Source organism: Excalfactoria chinensis, chromosome 2 (assembly GCF_039878825.1).
Source record: "Excalfactoria chinensis isolate bCotChi1 chromosome 2, bCotChi1.hap2, whole genome shotgun sequence".
In the NCBI taxonomy this organism is placed as follows: domain Eukaryota; kingdom Metazoa; phylum Chordata; class Aves; order Galliformes; family Phasianidae; genus Excalfactoria; species Excalfactoria chinensis.
In genome coordinates this window covers 50248727-50272023 of record NC_092826.1, presented here as the reverse complement: position 1 = coordinate 50272023, position 23297 = coordinate 50248727, and the positions used below count along the sequence as shown (strand labels likewise).

The following is a 23297-nucleotide window of genomic DNA, read 5'->3' as shown; positions in this document are numbered from 1 at the left end:
TCTTTTGGACCTGGTCAGGATCTACATTTAAAAACTAACAAATTCTCCAGTTCATATGTTGTTATCTCCATCTGCCTGTTATCACCCTTCTGCTAAATTATCTGCCCGAGGGGCTTTTTAGTAGAAATGTTCAATGTTTCTTTCACAAGGAACTAAATTTATTTTTAAAAACAAAGTAAGCCTTTCTAACCCAACCTTTCACAGACAGGTTAGAGAATAACCATGCTCACAACCAGCATATCTGAGACTATTATAATCATAGCTGGAAAGATAGCGACAAGTTGATGAGGGACAGTCACCTTTTCTGAAAGATCTTGTCTAACATCTGCCCATTACTTCATTAAACTACCTCTGTCTTCCAAAAGGCAGCTTATTTTCTAGACATCGTCAAGAAAAATTGTACTAGTACACTAGCTCATCTTTGTTGCTAAAGCTAGCACCTACATCTCCCACAAACATCCCTTTCTGCGCAGCCAAATGTCAGAATACCCAAAGTCTCTTCCCAAAACCTTTTATAAAAGACCAAGCAGCTCCCTTGCCTTCAAGTATTCCTACACTTCAGTATATGAGTTTGTTTCTATATTCATAAATGTGCCCCTGCAATCACAGAAAATAAAACACATCTTTCAACAAAAGACTGAATGAGAAGAAACCTCCATGACATAAAACAAGATGCATGATAACCTCTTTCCTGAAGCCATACAGAACCACTTTACCTTCACCTTTCATAATAGGATAACTACTATACTGTGACAGCTGGTTTCATTTCTGGTGATATTACTGATTATTCTTCTTTTCAGTGACGTTGCGTTCTATTAGCAGTTGCTTTGTAGGTTTTGTCTGGTTGGTTGTCTCTTTCGGTTTTTAAGACTCAAACACCTTTTTTCATTCAAAGCAGTACAAAGGAGTCAGGCACACAAACCATAAAAACCATTCAAGAAATGTGTGGCAAATGGAACAAGCTTTGAAATGACTTACTAACATACACCAGCTGAATAGTACATACTGTTCGAACTCAGGCACAGCTATGCAGGTGTGAAGGTGCAGAAAAGAGGTCTGGGGATACGCATAATTCACCAACATTAAATGGTTTACACAACTAAATGGTAAGATTAAGCACCAATTGTTGTTCTAGGTAGGTAAGTGCTTTGAAAATCGAATCCCACAATTTAATTCACTTGATTTCTAAAAATACCAAACCTCCAAGTTATTATTCATCTACATAGCAGGCTTCTAGCTTTTAAGCCAACTCTCTTTCCATTGAGAGACAGCGTTTAAGCACATGGCCATGTTTTCAGTTACAAGCAGGTAAGAATCGTTATCTCACGATCTTAGGTTATGTTCGTATCCTGTTCAAATACATTTAAACTTCCTGTTTGGTCATGAAGGCAATACAGCCTAGACACATTATAATATCAATTCTGTCTTTTTACTAAATGCTTTTAGTTCCTTAATTCTTTTGAAAAATACTAAAATTTCCCTTTTAGATCATCTCCACATTCTATTAAATTTATCTCCTGTCTGACACACTCAGCAAAGTAATTCCAGATGGAAAGCACACTTGTTTGAGATAGGCTCAAAATGGAATTCAAAACCCAAATATTACCAAATTTTGGAAAATCTACTGAGAAGTAGTTTAAAATAAATAAATAAATAAATAAATAAAGCACGAAGTTGTGCCAATGCTGATGTATTGATGAGCATCTCAATACTTTGCATTTGCACACTTTGTTTCCGTAGAGAAAATAAATCAAGAAACCATTCCAATACCAGATAACACAACAAAGACAAAAAAGATAAAAATGTACCAAAAATGGTACAATTCCTAAGCCCCACTGCACCTATTCTCAGAGAATCATTAGGGGTGGAACACCTTGATTTACCTGAAAGGAAGAAACATTTTTCATCTCTTTGGATCTTTCACACACCGGTAGGTTGTATCACGAGTCTTCATTGCTCTGGCGTTGCCTTCCCACTCCTTGGAGGTCCTGGGCTCGAAACACTGAGAGCATCCACAGGAACAAACAAACAGGTTCTGAGCTGATTTCCACACAACTGCTGAAAACCTGTAAGATAAAGGTGAAGAAAATCTGAAGAGGTTATTGAAAAAAAGAAAGAAAAAAAAAAACAACCATCTGCAATATGAGGACACAAGATATTTCTTCCTGAATACAGAAACCTCACTTTCTAGCTATCATTCTTTACCATGAACAAACTCTCAAAGAGTGTTTCTAGTACTCATGAGTCATTTTCTAACACCGCGTCTTTGGCGGGTTGAAGCATTTTGAAAGTGGAAAGCAAACAAAATTGCTTTTAATGCGCTCAGAAGAGGGTACTTCAGGTTTTTAAAAGCCATTTTTTTTTCCCTCTATCTTTTAGCTGCTAGGAGGCTTTAAATGGGACCCCTGTAGGTTTTTGTCTGTAAACCATACGAGAGCATAAAAGCCTGGAAAACTTGCAGAGATTCTGAAGCAGGTTCACACAGCTCCATTGAAACTGTGTGTGGTTTTGAAGCTCACCAGGGCTCTAGTCACCAGGATCCATTTAAAACTGCCAACTTAAAAAATAGATTTAAAACTCATAAAGGATTATGAGGAAAAATGTAAGACTTATTTTGCTAGGCTTTCAGATTGAAAGAAAAAATACTATTCTGTAAGTAGAGAGGAATTAGATTTCATTCTCTAAAGGGTTTTGTGTCTTGTTTCTTCTGAAAACACATACAGTACCCCCAAAAACAGATCTCAGTAACCTCTGTAAACACAGCCTGAATTAACCTACATCAAAGTGCTTTACCTCTATCAAAGAATCAAACCGATGAATTCATATCAACATAAGGTGAGTCAACTACCACAAAAGCACGTGTGTGATGGTTATAATGGAAATGTGTCAAATCTTTCTTTGGAGATGACACTTCTCACACTCCAATATTAAGTCAGAATAGACAGAAAGAAGAACCACCACTGCCATCCATAAATACCTGGAAAAGCCCGAAAAAACTTGCACTTCTATGACGAATCATTCAAATATGATTTGACTAACACCATTATCTTGCCATCATGTTTCTCCTTTTATGCTGTAGGATGACTTTGTGCTACAATAGAAAATGGAAAAGTATAGTCTTGAATATTCAGACATGAATAAATTACCACTGTAAAGTCTAATATGGGATTTCTTGTAAATACACAGATGTCATTGAAGCCTGTGAGAGTTTTGTAAGGAAAGATTGTGAGACTGGACATCGCCTTCAGTGTTAACATTTGAAGATACCAAGAAGTCAGTGGAACGAAATGAGACTTAATTTTTCACATTTTCTGTTTGCAAACAGTACAATGGTGGACAAGGTACAGCATTATTTATATTTATTGTTGGACTGATTTTACCACCAGTAGTTGCTTTTAGCTTTTATACTCATTTCTTGTAAGTTTTATAGTCACTGATACTGAACACTACTCAGCAGTGCCGTTGATTTCAGATTTGTCACTAAACTGTGCAGTGCCAGGGTGCTGATGTTCACTAGGAACACAGAGAATGTGGGACTGATCACAGAAGCCTATTTTTTTTCTACAACTACAAGCAGCAATATAATTTATACTTAACTCAGAAAGGTCTATGTAGCTTTTTTACACTAACATATAATAATCCATTGGTTGTTACAGTGTTTTCCTAACCTCCTATATATGTTGGCTCACATTAAATAATCAAAAACTACAGTACAAGAGCCACTTCATAAGAGCAGGATAAGCCAGATAATTGAGTTTCCTAAAGTCCTTGGAACGGCTGAGACTTGATTTAGAGTGCTCACAGAGGTCCAAAGCAAAATGTCCAAAACACAAAGAAGAAAATAGCATGTTTATACCTGCCTATGTGGATCACAGGTGAGAGTGGACTTGACCCCAGACGTAGTGCTAGAAAGCAAGATGTATAGAAAACATGTATGCAAAGGACTTGCTTCTCAAACTACACGCTAGCATACTCTGTCAGCCCTGTGTATACAACTGCAGCAATATTCAGTTTTTCATAAGTGGAGGAGGAAAATGAGAAGCCAAACAAAAATAAAAACATAAAACCAAATATTTCAGAAGCCAATGAAGGGAACGGGGAATTCCTTCCCAGGCCCTACAGGTAACCGTCAAGTCTGGAGCATGAAATTAATACACCACAAGTGTCGCGTAAACAGATACTCAAGTCGTCTCACTGCTTAAAAAAGGGAAAAGAAAGTAAGAGAGCAGAAGGGAGAGGTACTATTAAAGTACTACTCAAAGTCTGGAAGAGCGTGGCCCATGGCTGGCATCTCAGTATTTCTTTTCCATCGGTTAGACCAATTTGAAGAAAATCCCTGCAAAGACGCTTTCATAAGATGGCATTTTTGTGATTCAGCATAGCACCAATATTCCTTTTGAGTTTTATAACTGTTCCTAGAACATTCTTGGCAATGAATTTAAACTTTTTCAAAGAGGTTGCATTTCACTGTAAATGGTTATCTGGTATTCACAACACAAAATAAGCATTTGAATATTTATTGTGAGCACACTGCATTTTAGAGAGAACACACAAAGATTCTTACCACAATTATCTTGTTCCAGCTTTAATATATTAGCTGTCACCTCTTTAATAGATCTTGTGAGAAAGGAAAGTTTCTTTCTTTAACTCTCTTTTCCCCTGAACGCAATTACCACCTCATTCAGAGCTCTTTGTGTCCACCTAATCTCTCTGATTATGTCTCTGACACCGCCACAATACTACATGACTGACATACCTGACAGCTGTGACTAGTGACAGAGCACTCACAAAGAGAACCAGCTCTATGCAGGATGAGTATTACCTACCGCCAGCCCCACAGAGCAGACATGGAGGGAAGGTAAAACAGGGGTGGGGGCATTTCACGGCTAGCCTAACCCCTACCGATTTTCCCTCCTTTTATAGCCAAACAGCACTGACAAGCAGAGCCTCTTTGTACATACCTACCTAATGAACCAATTGTTGGCTGAATACAAAAGAACACCCATTAGTATTTTAATTTTGAGTTTATAGAGTAGAAAATGCATGTTTGGAGACCTGACTTGCAAGTAGGACTTGATGGATCATTTTGTCTCTCCCCAGTCCTTTTCTGTTTCTCCGGGTCATAACTCCCAGCTGGTGCTCAACTGTCAGATTTGTGCTGGTGGCAACTGATGGAAAGCCTGAGGAAAGCCATACCTGAATACGTCAGTCCCAGATAGCAAGCTGCCACTGGAATCACACAGGAACTAGTTCAACATTCAGCATTTTGAGCCATAAAGACATGAAGGAGTATATAATCAAACTAATGTTTTGAAATGGGAACACCTACAGGTCAGCAAAACATAGCGCTCAGTTTTCAGTGACAATCAGCTAACATTTACATAGAATTAAGTGCTATACATCTGTTTTCATAACTAAAAGTTGCTCATGTAATAATTTAGCAGGAGAAAAAAAAAAGCGAACTTGAAGGACATGCTTAGGAAAGCTTTGCAACCAAAGAGTATGTTGCTGTTTCTACATTAACTTCCACATGTTGTGAGGCGTTCATGCTGTTACTATAAGCTCAACACAACTTTACAGTTACTTTCACAAAGTTTAAGGAACACTTTATTTAAATGTATGACATGTTAAAAAGAAGGTTTTCTTTAAACTCTGCATAGCTTAGCTTGCAATACCTGTTTTTGTACTTTGTTACCTGCCTAGTAACCTGTGACACACGTTCCATGTGAGATGATACATCAATGAACTAATACGAAGCTGTAAAGAAAAAACGCATTAATGATAACATGTACATTGGAAAAAAAAACTATTTCACTGCTAACGTCAGCCCAAAGTTCCAAATGGGGAAATAGAATCAATATTTTAACTGTTAGATTTGGCGAGGAAATCGGTACAGTGCAAACACTGCTGCTTCGCAGTTACTAACAGTCAACTTTCTTACTGGTTATGAGGCACCACTGCAGTCAGGTGCATTCTTCACATATGCTATACAATGACAGTAGTAAGTCATGATCTTCTATTATCTAGCTCTGTGGGATAAATAAATAAACAAAAGTTAGAACAAGATGGCTGTGAATAGAAGAATATTTGACTGCAGCTCCAGGGACAACTGATTTTACATCAAATATCCATTCTTTCATTAGCTTATAAGGATTTTTGATCCCACAGTGCCTTTTTTTGTTTCCAAAGATGCCACAACATGAAAATCTAGTATAATTCACATACATAAGATACGTTACCTGCTGATTTTGTAGTGATCTCTGATAGCCCTACAGCCCCTCAACTCTCCCACAAGTCCTACGAGCAGGAATATACCAGCATTACCCTTAACAGGCGTTCCTATCACACAAATGCCCTAAGGCATTACTTCAAAAAGGCACCACTGCCCTCAAAAGCCTACTTTATACACTAAAAAATCCCTCACAAAATTCTATTTACCATTTTAACCTTTTATATAAGCAAAATAACTTTCCAGACAGTCAGGCCTTGATATGTACCTTTACTAGGTTTTCTGAACGCTAATTAGTTTCAGATGCCAGGGCAACAATCTTCAAAACACACTGAAGCACGTGTGTAGAATGTATTATAACTCCATTTATAGTCAGTGATGTGAAAACTTCACAAAGCTGTTGAATAATTATGATTACTAATATCCCAATTAGGCTGAGCAGGTACAAAGATACCCTCGGTGTTAGGCACTTAATGAATTTCAAATAACAATTTCTGAATTCTGTCGGATTGATATTAAAATCAATGTGTTAAGATTACTATAATTAAAAAGACTTCCTCCTAAAAAATTTGCTTGCTTGGTGTGTTTGAGCCAATCTTCCCAGTCTGAGACAAAGGCCTGCATCCAACAAAAAAAAAGAAAGAAGTTTCAAAGCCAACAGCAGCAAAAACAAGAGACAAGAATTATATACAAAGCTTATTCTTTAACTGTCGTAGCTTAGACTCAGAATTGATTTGCAGGCTTTGAGTCACTGGTGACAATTTTTCTATATCTGTAAATGAACTTTAGATGCTGTCAGCATCCTAAGGTCTTCACTAGGAATACTCTCGTAGCATAGAGCAGCTCTTTGCACTAAGGAGCATGATGATGATGGCGCTTTCTTCCATCTTGCAGTACACATCTGAAAGTTGGTCAATTGCCTCCTCCAGACCCAAATGACTAACAGCTACCACTTGTTTGACTACTTCACTTCAGAGCAGCCAGTTTGTGTCACTGTACGGGTATTTAGCAAGGCTAAGCTTAAAGAGGTTGAACAACAGTCTCTTGACAACAGGACATGTGTCAAAACAAGTTAAATGCAGCTCTCTACTAGGTAAGTCCTGAGTTTCTGTGCTGCCAGACTGATGCTGTCATGTACGAATCATGACAAAAACTTACTTTAGCCTTTAGGAATTGCTCGCTAAGCTAAATGGTTAGATAAGAGAGACTCCAAAGGCTATCCTTGGAGCAGTAGATCTTGCTAGAACTTTAGAAGCATCTAAAATCAGCACTAGCATTGATATAACTTTTTTGTGTGAGTGTGTGAATCAACTCAAAGTCCTTTACAGGCTTTATTAAATTGAGTGCTCCCTCAGTAAGTTTGCAGACAACACCAAGTAGGGAGGGTGTGTTGATCTGCCAGTGAGGAGAAGGGCACTACAGAGGGACCTGGATAGACTGGATCGATTGGCCAAGGTTAACTGTATGAGTTTCAATAGGGCCAAGTGTGGGGTCCTGCATTTTGGTCACAACAATTCCAGGCAACCCTACAGGCTTGGGGAGAAGTGGCTGGAAGGCTGCCTGATGCCTTGGTGTACTGATGGACAGTCAGAATGAATATGAGCCAGCAGTGTGCCCAGGAAGGCCAATGGCATCCTGGCTTGTATCAGGAATGGTGTGGTGAGCAGGATTAGCAAAGTCATTCTGCGCCTGTACTCAGTGTTGGTGAGGTTTCACCTCAAGTGCTGTGTTCAGTTTTGGTCCCCTCAGTACAGAAAGAACATGGAGGTGCTGGAGCAGGTCCAGGAAAGGGCAAAAAAGCTTGTGAAGGGCTTGGAGAATGTGTCCTGTGAGGAGAGACTGAAGGAATTGGGGCTGTTTAGTCTGGGGAAAAGGAAGCTGAGGGGAGACCTTATTGCTCTATTCCAGTACCTGAAAGGTGCTTCTAGCGAGAATGGGGCTGGTCTCTTCTCACTGGTGACAGGATGAGGGGAAATCTCTGACATAGAGAGCAACTCCCCCACCCTTCCTACCTCAAGAAATGGCCTCAAGTTGTGCCAGGGTAAGCTTAGGTTGGATATCAGGAAACACTTCTTTACAGAAAGGGTTGTGAAGCACTGGAATAGGCTCCTCAGGGAGGTGGTTGAGTCACCATCCCTGGATGTGTTTAAAAACCATTTGTGTTTTTGGATAGTATGGTTAGGTTGTGGTTGGTCTTTATGATCTTTAAAGTCATTTCCAAACTAAGCAATTCTATGGTTCTAAATAAACCTGAGAAAGCAGCCCATTGAGTAATTTGTGTGTGCCTTTACCAAAACTAGTTTTCCGGGGGAACTTGAAAAAAATTGGTTATGTTTTGAAGTACCAATTTTATACATTAAGAACAGTTAAAAATAATGACAAACTCTCATCAGTGACAAAGTGCTAAGTGAAGTGATTTGAAAATTCAATCCGTCTTCCCCAAGGAAAGACTGATTTTAAGCACTCCTCAGGGATACAGCCTCAGATGATTCTGAAGGTTGCCTGTTTCCCACAGGTTTGTGCCAAAGGGTGCAGAGGGCGTGGTATCAATGCGTAACTTGATTGTAGAACTGGTGTTCACTGGATCCTATAATGTAAGAACTGGAGAACACTCAACAAAATTCTAAGCTTAACTTAGCACATGAGGGAAAAAGTTCTCCTTAAAGAGCTGACTGAACATCTAGAGCTTGCTGCCACACAAAGCTGTGAATGCAAGGTGTCAAAAAGTTCAAAGAGACATAAGGATAAATTCATCAACAGGTCTGTACATGGAATAAAGGGACATTTGGGAATCCCTGCCTCCTGTCCCCAGTGTAATGACTGTGGATATCAGGGGAAAGAACAAGGAAAGGAAACCAAAGGCAGATCTGGTTGTTGTGATCTCCCAGAACAACCACCTTTTTGACATTGTTAAAGACAGAACATCAGGCTAGAAGAATCATTTTTGAGCGCTGAAAGCAATATTACTCATGTTGATCTGACAGTGTTGTCACATTGTTAGGAATTAAAATAAATACTCAAGCCTACCACTGGACTGACTGTCCGAGCTTTACCAGATGAAGACATGATACATAAGTCGGCTTCTATCCTGCAATCCCATTCACCCACACTCTAAAACCAAAATAACTAAGTATTACTTAGGAATAGGAAGCTTAATCCTTTATGTACAGCAAGGAACCCTTTAACCACCAAAGACAGAAACCAGGATCAACAGTTAACACATACTTTATTTCTGTATTTACAATGCTGGAAATAAAATACATTATATCTAGCTATTCCTAATAAATTCAAAAATAGAAACTTCCCTTTTCAACAAAAAGTGCAGAAACATAAGTTAGAACATGATAACTTTAAAACATAGAATATTATTTCTCAGTGTTTTTACTATGAAAAAGTACTTGAAAAACCAAGCACCATATAATTCATCTTAAAGTTTTTCCATCAGAGCAGCATTACAGGGCAAAACAAATAAAAGGTTAGTGTGGAAATGTAATAGCAAATCCTTGAATATTTTAAATGGCTTAAACCGTCCCAAACAATTGTAAACTGTTCTGACTATTCTTTTGCAATAGCTTTACCACATAGTCGAATGCTAATATAGCTGTATTTGTCCGTGTGCACCACCAAGAGACCTTCAAATATGCCTTCTGCCTGTGGCTTGAACCGGACTGGCACATTGATGTAATGATGGGCTCTGTAAGGATACAATTATGTGCATATTCATTATCAACAACCAAGCAAGTTGTACCAGATATTGAAGTTCTAGTTTTTGTTTTCACCAACGCTATACGTTTGATGTGTACTGGACCATCAAGTTTATTCTTATAGTTTTGATAATTAATCTTCTGAAGGAAAATTTATAGGTGATTCTTCTCTACAGGCTATGCAAAGTATTGAAATATCATGCTGCTATTAGTTTATCTGGATGTGCTCATTCTGCCTCTACACAATAATACTGACAGCACATACATTACACTTACAGCAAAATTACTACATCTCTTCACAAGTCTGTTGATGAGCATATGGAAATGTAAAATTCTCAATCAATTTGAAGCTTGCAGAATATTTTCAATTATTTCTAATTGCCTCTACGTGAATAAATATTTCACTTAATCATCACAAGCCAATACATCAATCCTCAACCTCAATTTCAAGATGTTGCATCACATCTTTTTTGATTACTCGAGTCCTCGTCTATTCAGATTGCATAGAAACATACCTAATAGTAAAACTCAGCTGTAGGAAGGCTATAAAGAGTGGCTGCCCTGATTGTCAAAAGCCTGGAGCGAACACGATAAAATAAAAATATAAGCTATACAAGCAAAAAAGCCAGAAATGCTGAGCAAAAGCCTATTTGATGCCATGCCATCTAATGGAAATATCCAGTATTAACAAAGAAGTATCAGAAATGGGCACACATTAGAATAAGGAAAAACAAATAGCAACACCCACTAAGAAAGAAAAAAGATTTGTTTGTTTTATATACTTTATCATAACTTTAGTTCTCTGCCTTTGGCAGTATTTAGTGCCAACTAGCATCCTTTGGAATGCGTTCATTTTCTCTACTTTTTATTATTTTGTTCCTACTAGATATTCCTCTAGATAACTAGTTCTTCCACAGTAATCCAACCTATCATAATTAGTTTGTGCTCCTGTCCTCCTACATTTGAAAGTCATAATATTTGCCATATGCATAAGCCTGATCCCAGCCTTAAAGCATAAAAATATATAACAAAAAAAATAGTGAAAAACAGAACCTGTTCAGCGAAGTGGGCTGTTAGAGGTACACGTTATCACAATAGAGACCAATATGCTATCACTTTTTCTTATTTTTTTTTTAGTGAGTTCATACAAAAAAAGCTCTGATTGTGAACTACTGGATTAAAATAAACAATAAAGGATTTTAACTAGATAAGAGTTTAATTATTTATACTGTACAATCGAATTGCCGAACTCTGTCTCTTCGACAACCTTCTAACATAGGGGATGAAGATACATATTCAGCTGAAGAACACCAGTATGACCATTTCATTTGTAACAGATCCATTGTATTAGAAAACAAAAAAGGTAGGAAGAATTGAAACTGAAGCTCAAGACTCAGCCTGCTAAAGACTTTAGAAAAGTAAGAATAAACTTAAGAGGAAGTCAGAAGGTGTGCACAAGTCTGTATCTTCAGTGTGAGAATTCCCACAAAGAAGGGGTGGGAAGAAATGTTTTCTGGATGTAAATTAGCTAAACAGCATCTTTATGGCTAAAAAGACAAATAAGATGGATAGATAGATGCTTTAAGAGACTTGGTGAAGATTGTCACAGCTGCTTACTGGTTTTGCTGCAGATTTGCCTGCAAGATGCTCTATTTGGAAAAAGCCTATTGTTATTTTCAATTCAACAAACTGTGGTAAAGGACACTGCTAACTGTTGGCACTTGTGAACACATAACCAATTGAACAAGAACTGGTGTGCCACTTCATCAGCTTCAGAAGGTGAGATTCTTTACTTTAAAACAAGACCCTGCAATTCTATTACTCAGATGAAACACTTGATTATGCATAATTACTTTCAAATTTGGCCCTCAAAATGAAAAGCATGCAACAAACAATCTTTATTGCCTAACATTTTTGGTCCAAAACATAGGTTGTCGATACTCTCTATTTTTACACTCTTATTAACAGACTACAATTCCAAGTTCCTGCAAGCAGTTTTCTTATCTAATTGCTTCTGAATATTACTTTACCAAATGCCCAGTCAATTTGGGTTAGATGGCTTTCTTAAGATCCTCTTTAATGCTCATCCGAAATAAAAGCCACTTACAGAACTTCTTTTAATGTTGGTTTGGGAGGTTTGCTTTCTTGTTTGTTGTTTGTTTTTAAAGCATTTATCTAAGTTAAGCAATTCTTCTGTGCATTATGCTCTTAAATGGGAGGGCTTCTTCAGAGAGCTCTGCTGATTTCAGATAAATTAATTTTTAAAAGCCAGAAAAGGTCAACATTTATAACTGAGTAAAAATAGCCAAAGCTACCAGAAAAAATGTTTCTGGAATGCAATTAGGAGTATATTCAGTTGAAAACCTTTAGAGATAACAAGTCAAATTGTCAATGTCAACTCTACTTTGGATAAAAGCAATAGGATTCTATCAACTCCCATATAAAATAATACCAAGTAGTTTTGACTGCAATCCTAAAGAGTATTTTTGAAACATCTAAGTATCTTCCAATTAAGTTACTCATCTTTTTCCAAGGACTGTCAATACATCCTGTCCTTTGCCTAAGGCTGTACAGCCTCAGATAGATCTAGCAAGTTGTCTTTATTTGGGTAGGTTTTTTTTCATCTTGTTCACTACTTCTGTAATAAACTCTTTACTGGCAACTTTAATTAAAATAATGCAAGTGAAGTGGAGGCACTGAGAAATACGTCTCAGTGGAATTACAACACTTCTCACTAGAAACTGGCTTCAAGATACCTTGAATACCTGTGATTAGTAACATAACATCTATTACAAAGATGGGGCTGTGAAGTATCACCGGTAGAGAAGAAACAGAGTACCCAGTTCTATTTCTGACCTTACGCACAACTTCTATTCCACGTATTCTTAGTTTCCTCATCTTTAGAATGGGGAAATATCTAAATGCTGAAAATGTATGCTGTATGACTTCTGATTAAATGGTTGCATTTTTATTTTCATGGCACTTCCACAGTTACAGATGAGCATGTTTGATGCTGCATCTCTTTACGAGATGACTAACAGGACTGCCAAATACCTGCAGTAATCAACTCTCAGGATGGCTGGGTTTATTTTGAAGGGCTGTTATCACCAACTTGACAACTCCTTTTAAGCAAGTAATATGGTGAACTACTTGGTATGACCAAGCAATTCCACCGGCTGCTCAAACCTCATACTTGCAGAGAATCTTTGATGCAGCTCTGCAGGTTTGTCAGATTAGAAGCATGATGAAGGCAATTTGGTCTGTTGTGTACAAAGTATAATGGAAGGAATGACTTGATTGTGCACAGCAGGCCAAATGGTTAAATGAAGCATTAGGTTTAGCATGAAAAGCAGCAGCACTGTTTGTAGTGAAGAAATTGGCAGATGCAGAAGTAACCGTGTGGGCTCATTCTGTTTCTAACCAAGATGATTAAAGAGCGCAGTATTAGCAAAAATACCTTACATATTTAACAAGACAGCAAGTCTTTATATCTACATTTAAGCACTGTACGTTGAGAAGATCTTTATCTTACTGAATTAATTTTCTTCATACTTTTTAGGCAAGAATGTTAGCACAAGAGTTACTCACCTTAGAGAGTATTTTGAGTGCTTGATGTAGAAAGGCTCTTTGGGAGTCAAAAATTTCAGCTGCAATTTAATACAAAGTGCTTAAAGACCCACCATATCTATTATGTTCACTTTACAACATGGTTAAGACAAACAAGGTAATATACAAATGCAGCGTTAGATAGACCCAGTGTTTGAAAATGAAACACGCCCAGATTTATGCATTTGAGAAAACCTGAAATCACAGGATATATTAACAAAGTTAAATAAAGATAATAAGAAATCTGTGTTGTTTACTTAAAAAAAAAAAAAAAAAAGAACAAAAAACAAAAGCAATTGCATAGCTTACAAATACCCTCACTGACTCAGTCAAGAAAACAGAAAACATACAGAGGAGAGCAAATTTTTCCAAGTACAACACTGTGCTGTTAGTTTTAAAAGACAAGACTTACACTGTTGCCATCTTATGCCCAGAGTAAAGAAATAAAAAGTAAAAATAAACCTACATAGAACAGTTGAACTGGTGAAAAGATTTACAGAAACAAGTATTTAGAAGAAACCCCATCAGACTTACCAAATGTGTTCTAAATGAATTATTTCGCAAGTTGACTTTTAACGTACGTGATTCCCCAACTCTAGTTGGAAGAAAAGTGTATGATTCTTCTGGTGCATATACCCCATAAGTTATCTCATTTAGCCTGATATGGAAAAGGGAGTTAAGATATTAAGATTTTACTTGTATGGTCTGGATATATCGATTACATACTTCAAGACTTTCGTATTTTCTTAAGAGAATAAACAAGGATCAACTGAAAAATCTATCTTGAAGGCATTGACTCTTTCACCTTATGTTTCATAGGTTATACATTTTAGCCATTAAGAGTCTAATGAAAGCATCACTACAACACAAACATGTGAGCTTACTTACATACGCTTTTACAATCCGAATTTTCCATCCATACACTTTACTAGACAGCTAGACTCTTTTCAGGGATTCTATGTTTAACCAAAACATTTTACTCTCTGCCATATTCACATCATGCCATAGTATAAGAATTGTAGACCAATTTTAAAGAAAAACTGCAATGTTAAGACATGCAGTACACCACATTCTTACAGTGAACTTTAACATTTTGTAAAACCACCAGCATACAGTTCTGCTGCTGATACTAGTTTTCACAACAACAAATTACGATTAGGCAACTTGGGAATTTAAATGAAAAGAATGTGAAACTGAATAATGCAATACAATATGAGGCTTGGTCAAGCATGTTTCTGCAGCTTTTTGCTCTTTAATATGGGATCACTAAGATCCGAAGAGTCTCGGGAGGTCTCATGTTCAACACCTCTTGCACCAAGAGCACCAGTTATGGGCTCAGAAAAGGTATTTCACAGGGCTTTGTCCTGTTAGGTCCCAGAAATCTCCAAGGGCAGAGAGCAGAGCCTCTCTGGGCAGCCCGCTCCACCACATAGCTACTGTAGCAGCAAAAAGGTTTGGTTGTGTTTTTGAAACTTCCAACCACTAGCAGCATCTAATTTCAGTTCTTGCCCATACATACCCTGCTTTATTTGTACGTGCTTTGGAGGAAACCTTCCTTCTCGACATAACTGGGCTTCCAGTTTCTATGCGGGTATCTGCAGAGGCTCTCATAACTGCAGCTGTATTTTCTGCTTCAGTACCCTATTGACAAAAATAAGGAAACCTTTAAATTTTGTGCTCCAAAGGACCCAAATATTTAAGTCATTTCCCTTAGCCAAGGGAAGGGAGTAAGACTTTTTTTGAGTATAGTATTCAGAACGGTAAAGTCTAAATCACTGAGACAGAGCAACAACTTGGGAGGATCACTGTACAAGGCTTTTGTGTTTTATGTACCATGTTTTGTCTTTACTTGTTAAAAGGCAGTTCACAGAACACTAGTAGTGCCGTGCAGGTGGAATCTCATGATGGCTGCAAGAAATTCCACTGCAGATATTCTTGAGGCCCATGCGCCTCAAGAGCAGCAGAGTCAGCAAAACAACTGCTCAGAGAGGAAGACATCAGTTATCACTGCAGTTTAAATTCCCACCAAAGCATGGAGCTTTGTAATACTTCCGTATTATGGAGGATACATCATTCCCAAAGGGAGATCGCTCCAGGAAAAAAAATAAATAAATCTGATAATGCACTAAATGGTAACCATCACGCTCAGAAATTAGGCCAAAATATTTACCACTGTCACAACCTCTATTCAATATACTCTGTAACACAAGAAAGCCAGATCACCCAAAGGGATTCATTTGGCCAAAGAGCTAATTCAGAATTCGCCACTGTCTGGTGAATCTATCCAGCTGCCATCTGGAGCCCTTTGGGTCACAACATCTTGGAAAAAAAGACAAAGAACTGAAGAACCTCCCACATTTATGGTCATATAACAGAATCTTTTCTTCCCAAATAGCACTGATGTTTTAGACAAGCAGTTGATTTCCTTATGCAGGAAAGATTAAAAAAGATAGTTTCCTCTTCAATAGAGCTGCTATGACAAACTTGTCTTTTAGACATTGATTTCTTGACTTGAAAGAGCTGCTAGTCAGTCTGCCAGAAATAGCAGCAGCCAACAAAAAAACCCCTTAAAATTAAGAATATTCTACAGTTGCAAATAACCCATGAACCACAGTAGAATCCAGTACCTAAAGATAAAAAAACCTGCATATATATGTCTTATTTCAAGAGCTTTTAGTTTTACATGTAGGAAAAAAATGATAGATGTCATGCTTCAGTGTTATCATTCTACTGGATCAACAGGGCAAGTTCACTACATAAGAATAATACAAACAATGTAAACCAATCAGTTGTCCTTGCTGATCTTTATTAAACTATCTTCAAGTCTTGCTTTATTTGACCCCTTACTAATTTCTCCCATTTCAAATGAAAGTAGTATGTTAAACACTGTCCATATGGTTCTCATGATCTCATGATCCCAAAGTAACTTCAAAAGCATACAAATACGTTTAGCTCCAAAACTGGAATTAATTTTGCTCACTGAGCTTAAAAAGTGTTTCCCTCCCCACTCCCCCTGTTGTTCGTGGAATACCCAAATAAAATGAAGCTTCCATACTGCTAATAACAGTAAAAACCAAATCAGGACTTTCAGTAAAACGTTCTGTATTAAGCATTCAAAAATTGAGTTCGATTTGTTCACTTTATCTCTCGCAAAATAAAACACTAAGAAGTTACTTAACACAGCAGTTAAAGTACACAGATCACATTAAAAAAAAACCAACAAAACATGCCTATCATTTGTGCTATTTTCAAACAACACTGGAATTCTTTATGCAGTCCTCAACTTTCTACACACTGAAGAAGCCAGCATAACCTAGGTCCTGCCCCAGCCCTCTGGCAGGTTTTTGCTGATTGACTGCTTCAATCAGAAGAGATCAATACTTCAACCTAAACACTAATCCAAAGTATTTGTGCAAACATTCGTTTTTAGTGACATCCATTTTTAGCCCATTGATCTTTGGCCAGTTCCTCATAGCAAGTGTTCCTCAAGAAGAGGAAAAACTAAGTTTGCATTGTCAGTATTGACAGGGAGAGACTAAAAAGGGCATTCAGAGTCCTTCCCTGCTCTGTCCCTAGGATCAGATGTAGAAACCAGTTCTTCTGAGTTGAAGCCTATGGTTTCTAATGGTGGAAACTGCAAATGCAAACAGAGCATCAAGTCACAGCTAATTGGCTTTCTAGGAAAAAAAATAAAAACGCTAAGTGCCATTGATTTTCCTAACTTCACCTTGTTCTAGTTCTTTCTTGATGTTGTTCACATTTCTTTCCAGCTCTATTGAAGCGGTGCTATAAATACATACCACTCTGTCACTGTGAATGACAGTCAGTCTTCCTATTTCATTTTATCAAAAATCACAGCAGTACCCCACCTCACCTTAGCAAGCCCAGCAGGATTACAAGTCCTTTCCAAAGCTGTTATAATGTAGTATACACTCTTGGTTCCTAGGACATAATAGGCAATAACTGACTTGTCTTCTCCTCTAAAAGCAAACCTGCTTAAAAAGCTGCAACAATCTACGCAAACGTTCTGTGTTGACTCCTCTTGCAAAATGATATTTGTTTTCATTATCCAGTTGATAAAAGAAGATTTTCTACTCTTTATCAAAAATGATCTCAAGACATTTCGAGAATTTTCTGAAATGTTTTTTTTTTCCCCCTAGAAGTATAAGGAAATGCTGGAAAGATCTAATAGTTAACAGCTTTAAGAAGAATCAAGAGGAAAGAGAAACAAATCTGACATGCTAGTTCAAAAACATTGATATCAAGTCATGCTGCTCCAAGATTTACACAATTCTGACAACTACTCATGTTCTCAGAAGAGAATTATTCAGAACTCTAGACTTCTAATAGAGAATTAATCTTTTCTCAAGCTTTAAACAGTCAACTGACAGATGCTTTCCTCGCTTTATGGAAAATTATGTTCAAAGTATTTGACAAAAGACTAAAAAAATATCTCAAAACAAACAGCGTACAAGTCTCATTCTTCCAGACATAATCAGAAGTCATTTGAGATACATACTAACAAGTCCCATTTTCAACACAATTAACTACTGGGAAGAAAAGAGACCCTACAAAGTAAAAGGAATCTTGCCAAGTAGGGTAAAGTAAGATTCCTACTACTGAGGCAGGCTTGGTACTCTGTAGGAAGAACTCAAATCCTTATCTGGGCTTCTCAGTAAAATGAAGTCCAATTTCCCAGAGAGAACATGAAAGCGTATCTAGTAATCACACGATATCGAACAAAGTTCTCCACATTCAGCTCATGTAACTAAGCATTAGAATTCACTTATCTTAAATCTTTAAAAATAGATTCTGTTCCTATGCAGGCAGACTTCAGATGGATGGATGCTGAGGTAGTGAATACAAGTGAGCTAAGAACTGATTTTGTGTGCTCTCTCATCTCCCAAGGCCTCATCATAAAATTAGAGCTCAGGAGCACGAGAAAAGCAAAGAATAGCTCCAATTTAATTGTTCCCATGCATAAATCTAAATGATTGCCCACATCTATGCTGAACTCTGATAAAATACTCAAATTGTTTTCATTAGAAACATACCCATATCTCGAAAGCAGGTGGTAATAAACTAAAAATTAAGCTATATATTGGATCAAATGTTAATTACTTTGCTATTTATTTACAGAAAGAAACTCAATGCATTTAGTGTGTGATACAAACAAATCTGCCCCTATAGAAATGAATCCCACAGGAGTTTCTCTCCAGTGTCTCTGAACAGAAAGCAAAATTTTACACGTTAAATGACAAAAGATAACGCACTATCACATAAGCAAGACTTAAAAAAAACAGTATGATTCAGACTGACATAAAATATTTTTCCGTAATATCACTAAGGCATATCAGCAATAATATAGTGACATTAAAATATTATCAAATATTTATGCTCGGGATAGAGTTCATAGTATTTATATACTCACTGTTCCAGAAAGCTGAAACCTTAATTTGTGTTTCCAACTAGGATTTTCAGCAGGGTGACACTCAAGGTCCCAGAACTGGGAGTAATCCCCATTTTCTCTAGGCAAAAATATGAAAGCAACCTACAAAAAACAAGAGGAGAAGTCTGCAAGTTTATCAAAATAATTCATAAAATTCCATAACTTTACTTGCACAAAGTTACAGTACAGCCAGCACAACGTTCATACACTACAGAAATCAATGCATGCATTCCACACACACAGTCTTGCAGAAAACATTATCATTCATCCTCCTTCTGTGCCTTCAGATGAAAAAGTTTTTGTAAAAAGGGTTGTGTAACCAGATGCACAAAACTGGAGTTTGGCTAACCCATCTTAAAAGAAGTGAGCAAGCATTTGTACAATTATTTCTATTAGAAAAACGAGGGGAGAAGGGGACAAGGAGAAGAATGTGTCAACTAAGCTGTGAATAACTGTACTCTTCCACCAAGCCCATAAAAGCAGCCTGTTCTACAATTACTAGAAGGACTGAAATTTAAACTAAGTTACTGGTCAAGCATTTGATTATCTTTAAAGGTCAGCCATGTAACAAAGGCTCCTCTCTATATGGCACTGTACCAGGTTACTTCAACTGTAGTCTTACATTGTTTCCATAATTGGGTTTTGAGAAAGAGAGAAAGGGAACAGCAGGTTAGAACAGACCGCTACAACTATATTTTTTAATCAAATATTATCAGATTCACTGGAAAAAAAACAAAAAAACAAAACAAACAAAGAAACAAAAAAACCACAAAACATGATAGCAACCAACATTTTATCAGTTCCAGCCAACAGCTTCATCTACCAACAGTTGAAGTGCTGCATCTGAACTAGGATTGCTAAGGCAAACATATTGGTTTAAAGATGCTTTTCAACACTAGCAAAAAAATAAAAGTTCTCAATTTTTTCTGCAAATAGATTCTAAATTGTATCATTAATATCACAATCTATAATGATTAAAATGAAGATGAACAGATAAAATGAAATAGTATTAGAAGAGGAAGGAGGAAACAATGCCCCACAGAAATTCATCCAGTACATCCCTGTATGTGCTTTATAACTGTGGTTAGGAAACCCTCTACTGGCCAGGAGATAAAATTGAAATCAACTTTTGGGCCAAAGAACTGTTCCTGAAGAATCATGACAAGAAGAGGATCTGGTACCCACACCAGTTTAGCAAAAGCACAGTATTAGTTGTAATAATCTTGTGGATTTTACAAAGAATGTTAAAACAATTTTCTGTTCTAGAACATCTTCTGAAACATCAAAACAAAATATAACTACAGATTTTGCATGAAATCTTTTAAACTCAGCTCAGCTGACATGACAACACCTGTGGTAAGTAGATACTGGCTGCTTAATACACACAGATATAATTAAAAGCAGCTCCAATAACTCAACTATCATTTCAGATTTTTTTTCATGGATGGTACTATTTTCCAATTCAGATAAATTAATACGCTTGAAATGCCAGTTTACCTTCTCATTTCCATGAGCTTCAAGTGTACCAGAAACACGACAACATCTGAAAGCAGAGTAAGTAGCTCTACAAACGGAACCAGTTTCATCCATGGCCTGCAAGTGAAGTTAGGTATCAGATTCAGAAGGGATTAGAACACACACCACCCTCCCTCCATCCTTGTCCCCACCACACTTACATAAGCCTGGAAAACAAAAGAAAACAAAAAAATACACCCAATAAAGCTATTTTCAAATAAATAATATTCAAACCCTAAAAGCAAATGAACAAAAACTTGAAGCTACTACAACACTTATGCAGTCATGGTGACTACTGACTTCCAGTTTACATGTGGTGCACTAACTGAAACACTACATACTCTGTCTTCACCACTCATGGTTACATTTACAGAATTTCTGGGATATTAAATTTTTTTTTCCATCGTTTCTTAACCATATTGATTCCAACACAGCATCAAAATGACCATCAGAGCATTCAGCTATCAAGAAATTGGAAACTATTTACAAACATTAGTTACAGCTACAATAACAGCAGAGTCAACAGTAGTGCAATTGCAATATCCTTTCCTTAACTTTAAACCATGTAGCTACAGAGATACAATGTAGAGCAGAATTCTAGCAGTGTAAGCCTTGCAAATAGGGCGAGTTAGACTGGCATTCTGGATCAGAAACAAACATCTTCCATACATGTTTGACTACTTGATGCAATCCAGAAGACAACACTGGATGAGCAAAAGCAAGTTCCCTAAGCTAGTAAGTGAACCTGAAATAGGCTCACAGGGCACTGATTGCCAGCCTGAGTATACTAGAGAAAAACAAAGGGAAAAATTCCCTTTATACAGAGTCAGGATGATGGTGAAGAAACTGTGACTAAGTACAGGCTCAAAAAGGCACACTTTCTCAAAAGGCTAGAGGGAGAAAGAGAGAATTAGTAAACAAAAGGGAATTTGCATAAAACACTATAAATGCAATCATCAACTCACTTTAACATAGGGTGGTGTAAATGATGACAGATTCCACCTGACATTTTCATCCCCCTTATTCTCCATTTCCAGGTAACTCTCTGCAAGAGAAATATCACATGTAAACACTTAATATATTAAATGTCTTCATTCAAATACCTTTAGTTGAATGAATTTAGGCACTTTTTTTTAGAAAGAAAAGCCCTTGCTTTCTAGATACAGTGAAGCTTACTGGCAAGTTGACTTGAATCAACAGACTCAAACAAAGCACGCTATCAGAAATTCCTTGCACGTTATTACAAATAAATATGCAAGTCAAGTGTTCCAGTGAAGAATCATACTGAAGATAGTTACAAGAAGCTAAGTGAGACCTAAATTCGATCACCCTAAAAGAACAGAAGAGAACCCACCAAAAGGCCCTGACGCACATGAAAGACAATTATGCGATTGTACTGTCTATAGGAGGAATACAGCTTCTTGAAAATCCAGAATATGACAATTATCAAAATGAAATTAACTCCAACAGTTGCAATTTATTGCCTTCAGATTCTTTGTAGGATATCTACTTTCTAGCGCACAAAAACAGACCCAAAAAAACCCCCTGAAGATACCCAACTGTTTTCCAAGATGTTATTTGGCTGCTCAGTAACACTGACAGTATTCAGAAGATAAAATCAATACAGTAAGCCTTGGCAGTTCTAAAGGTAGTTAAATGAAAGCATAGAGCCAGTGAATTGCTATAAAAATACTGGATACCTAGAAAAAGAGAACAAAACACTAACAAATCTGCTACCTAGATAACAGAATGACAGTTTCTTACAGTAATCTGAAGAATTTGAAGTATGTACTGTAATTAAAAGTACAGACAGAGGATTTTCAACAACATGCTCTTAGATCATTAAGTACAAGACAGGAACAGCCAGTCTCAGAGCTGACATTCCTTGAGCGTAAAGCAGAATGTTTCTTTCCTACTGTAGATAGATTTGTCTAAACATCTTTGGAACGCATGCAAGATGAGAATGGGTGCACTGCACAACAACACTGATGCAAAAAGAAGTTCAACAAAACACAGTTAATGGTGACCTTTTTTACAGAGGCACAGTTCAGTTGCATACATCAATAGTTTAAGAAATTGGCAACTTATCTGCCTGTATACAAACCATCTGCAGGAAAATGTGTTACTATGAAAGAGGAAAAAAAGACTTCCATCACAAGGACTAACACTTCAGTGAATCGAAACATGGTAACTGGAACTGTATCAACAAATTCAAGGAATTCAAGTTCCCAAACATTCAGTACAGAAAACAAAAACACTGAACAGAAGGTCTCTCAGATGTTACCTTTACAAAGTATTATTACCTGTGCATTCACCAGATCTTGTTTCAGGAAAAACAATTGATCTGTTCTTTATTTCCATTTTTGTTAAAGGATGTGCTGAGAGAGGCTTTGCCACGTGAACAGCAGGACTTGCAGACTGTAGAGTAAATAAATCACGTCTTCTAGATGGAGAGCTTGTTCCAGACACATTCTGTGCCTCACGAATCTGCACTTTAACAAACTTGTAGGCAATTGGGAGAGTAAGAAAGTCTTAATAGTGAATGTTCTTACATTAACAAGTCAGACTATTCAGGTCTATTCCCTAGAGCTCTAAGAATGCATATTGTCAACTTCTGCAAATATCTGTAGCTTATTTATTTCTACAAACAGCATTTCTTACAACTATGTTGCAAAACATTTGTTACAAATCATTTTTATTGAAAGATTATTTATTAAAAGGCTGTCTGAAACAGAACGAACATAATGTATGTTGGTTATGTAAATAATACTTCTAAAACTTAAATACGAAATTT

The 23297-nt window shown here is 37.0% G+C and overlaps 1 protein-coding gene across 1 annotated transcript in view; it reads right to left on the bottom strand.

The window, feature by feature from the left end:
• Positions 1–9439: 9439 nt before the first annotated feature.
• CEP192 (centrosomal protein 192) overlaps positions 9440–23297 on the bottom strand; it is a 74478-nt gene continuing 60620 nt past the window's right edge. The window contains exons 46-53 of the mRNA XM_072328077.1: positions 22807–23005; positions 21469–21548; positions 20486–20581; positions 18971–19090; positions 15059–15180; positions 14074–14197; positions 13522–13580; positions 9440–9923 (exon numbers count right to left, since the gene is read on the bottom strand). Coding sequence (XP_072184178.1) covers positions 9785–9923; positions 13522–13580; positions 14074–14197; positions 15059–15180; positions 18971–19090; positions 20486–20581; positions 21469–21548; positions 22807–23005 — 939 coding nt within the window. The 3' untranslated portion in view covers positions 9440–9784. The remainder of the gene's footprint in view (positions 9924–13521; positions 13581–14073; positions 14198–15058; positions 15181–18970; positions 19091–20485; positions 20582–21468; positions 21549–22806; positions 23006–23297) is intronic.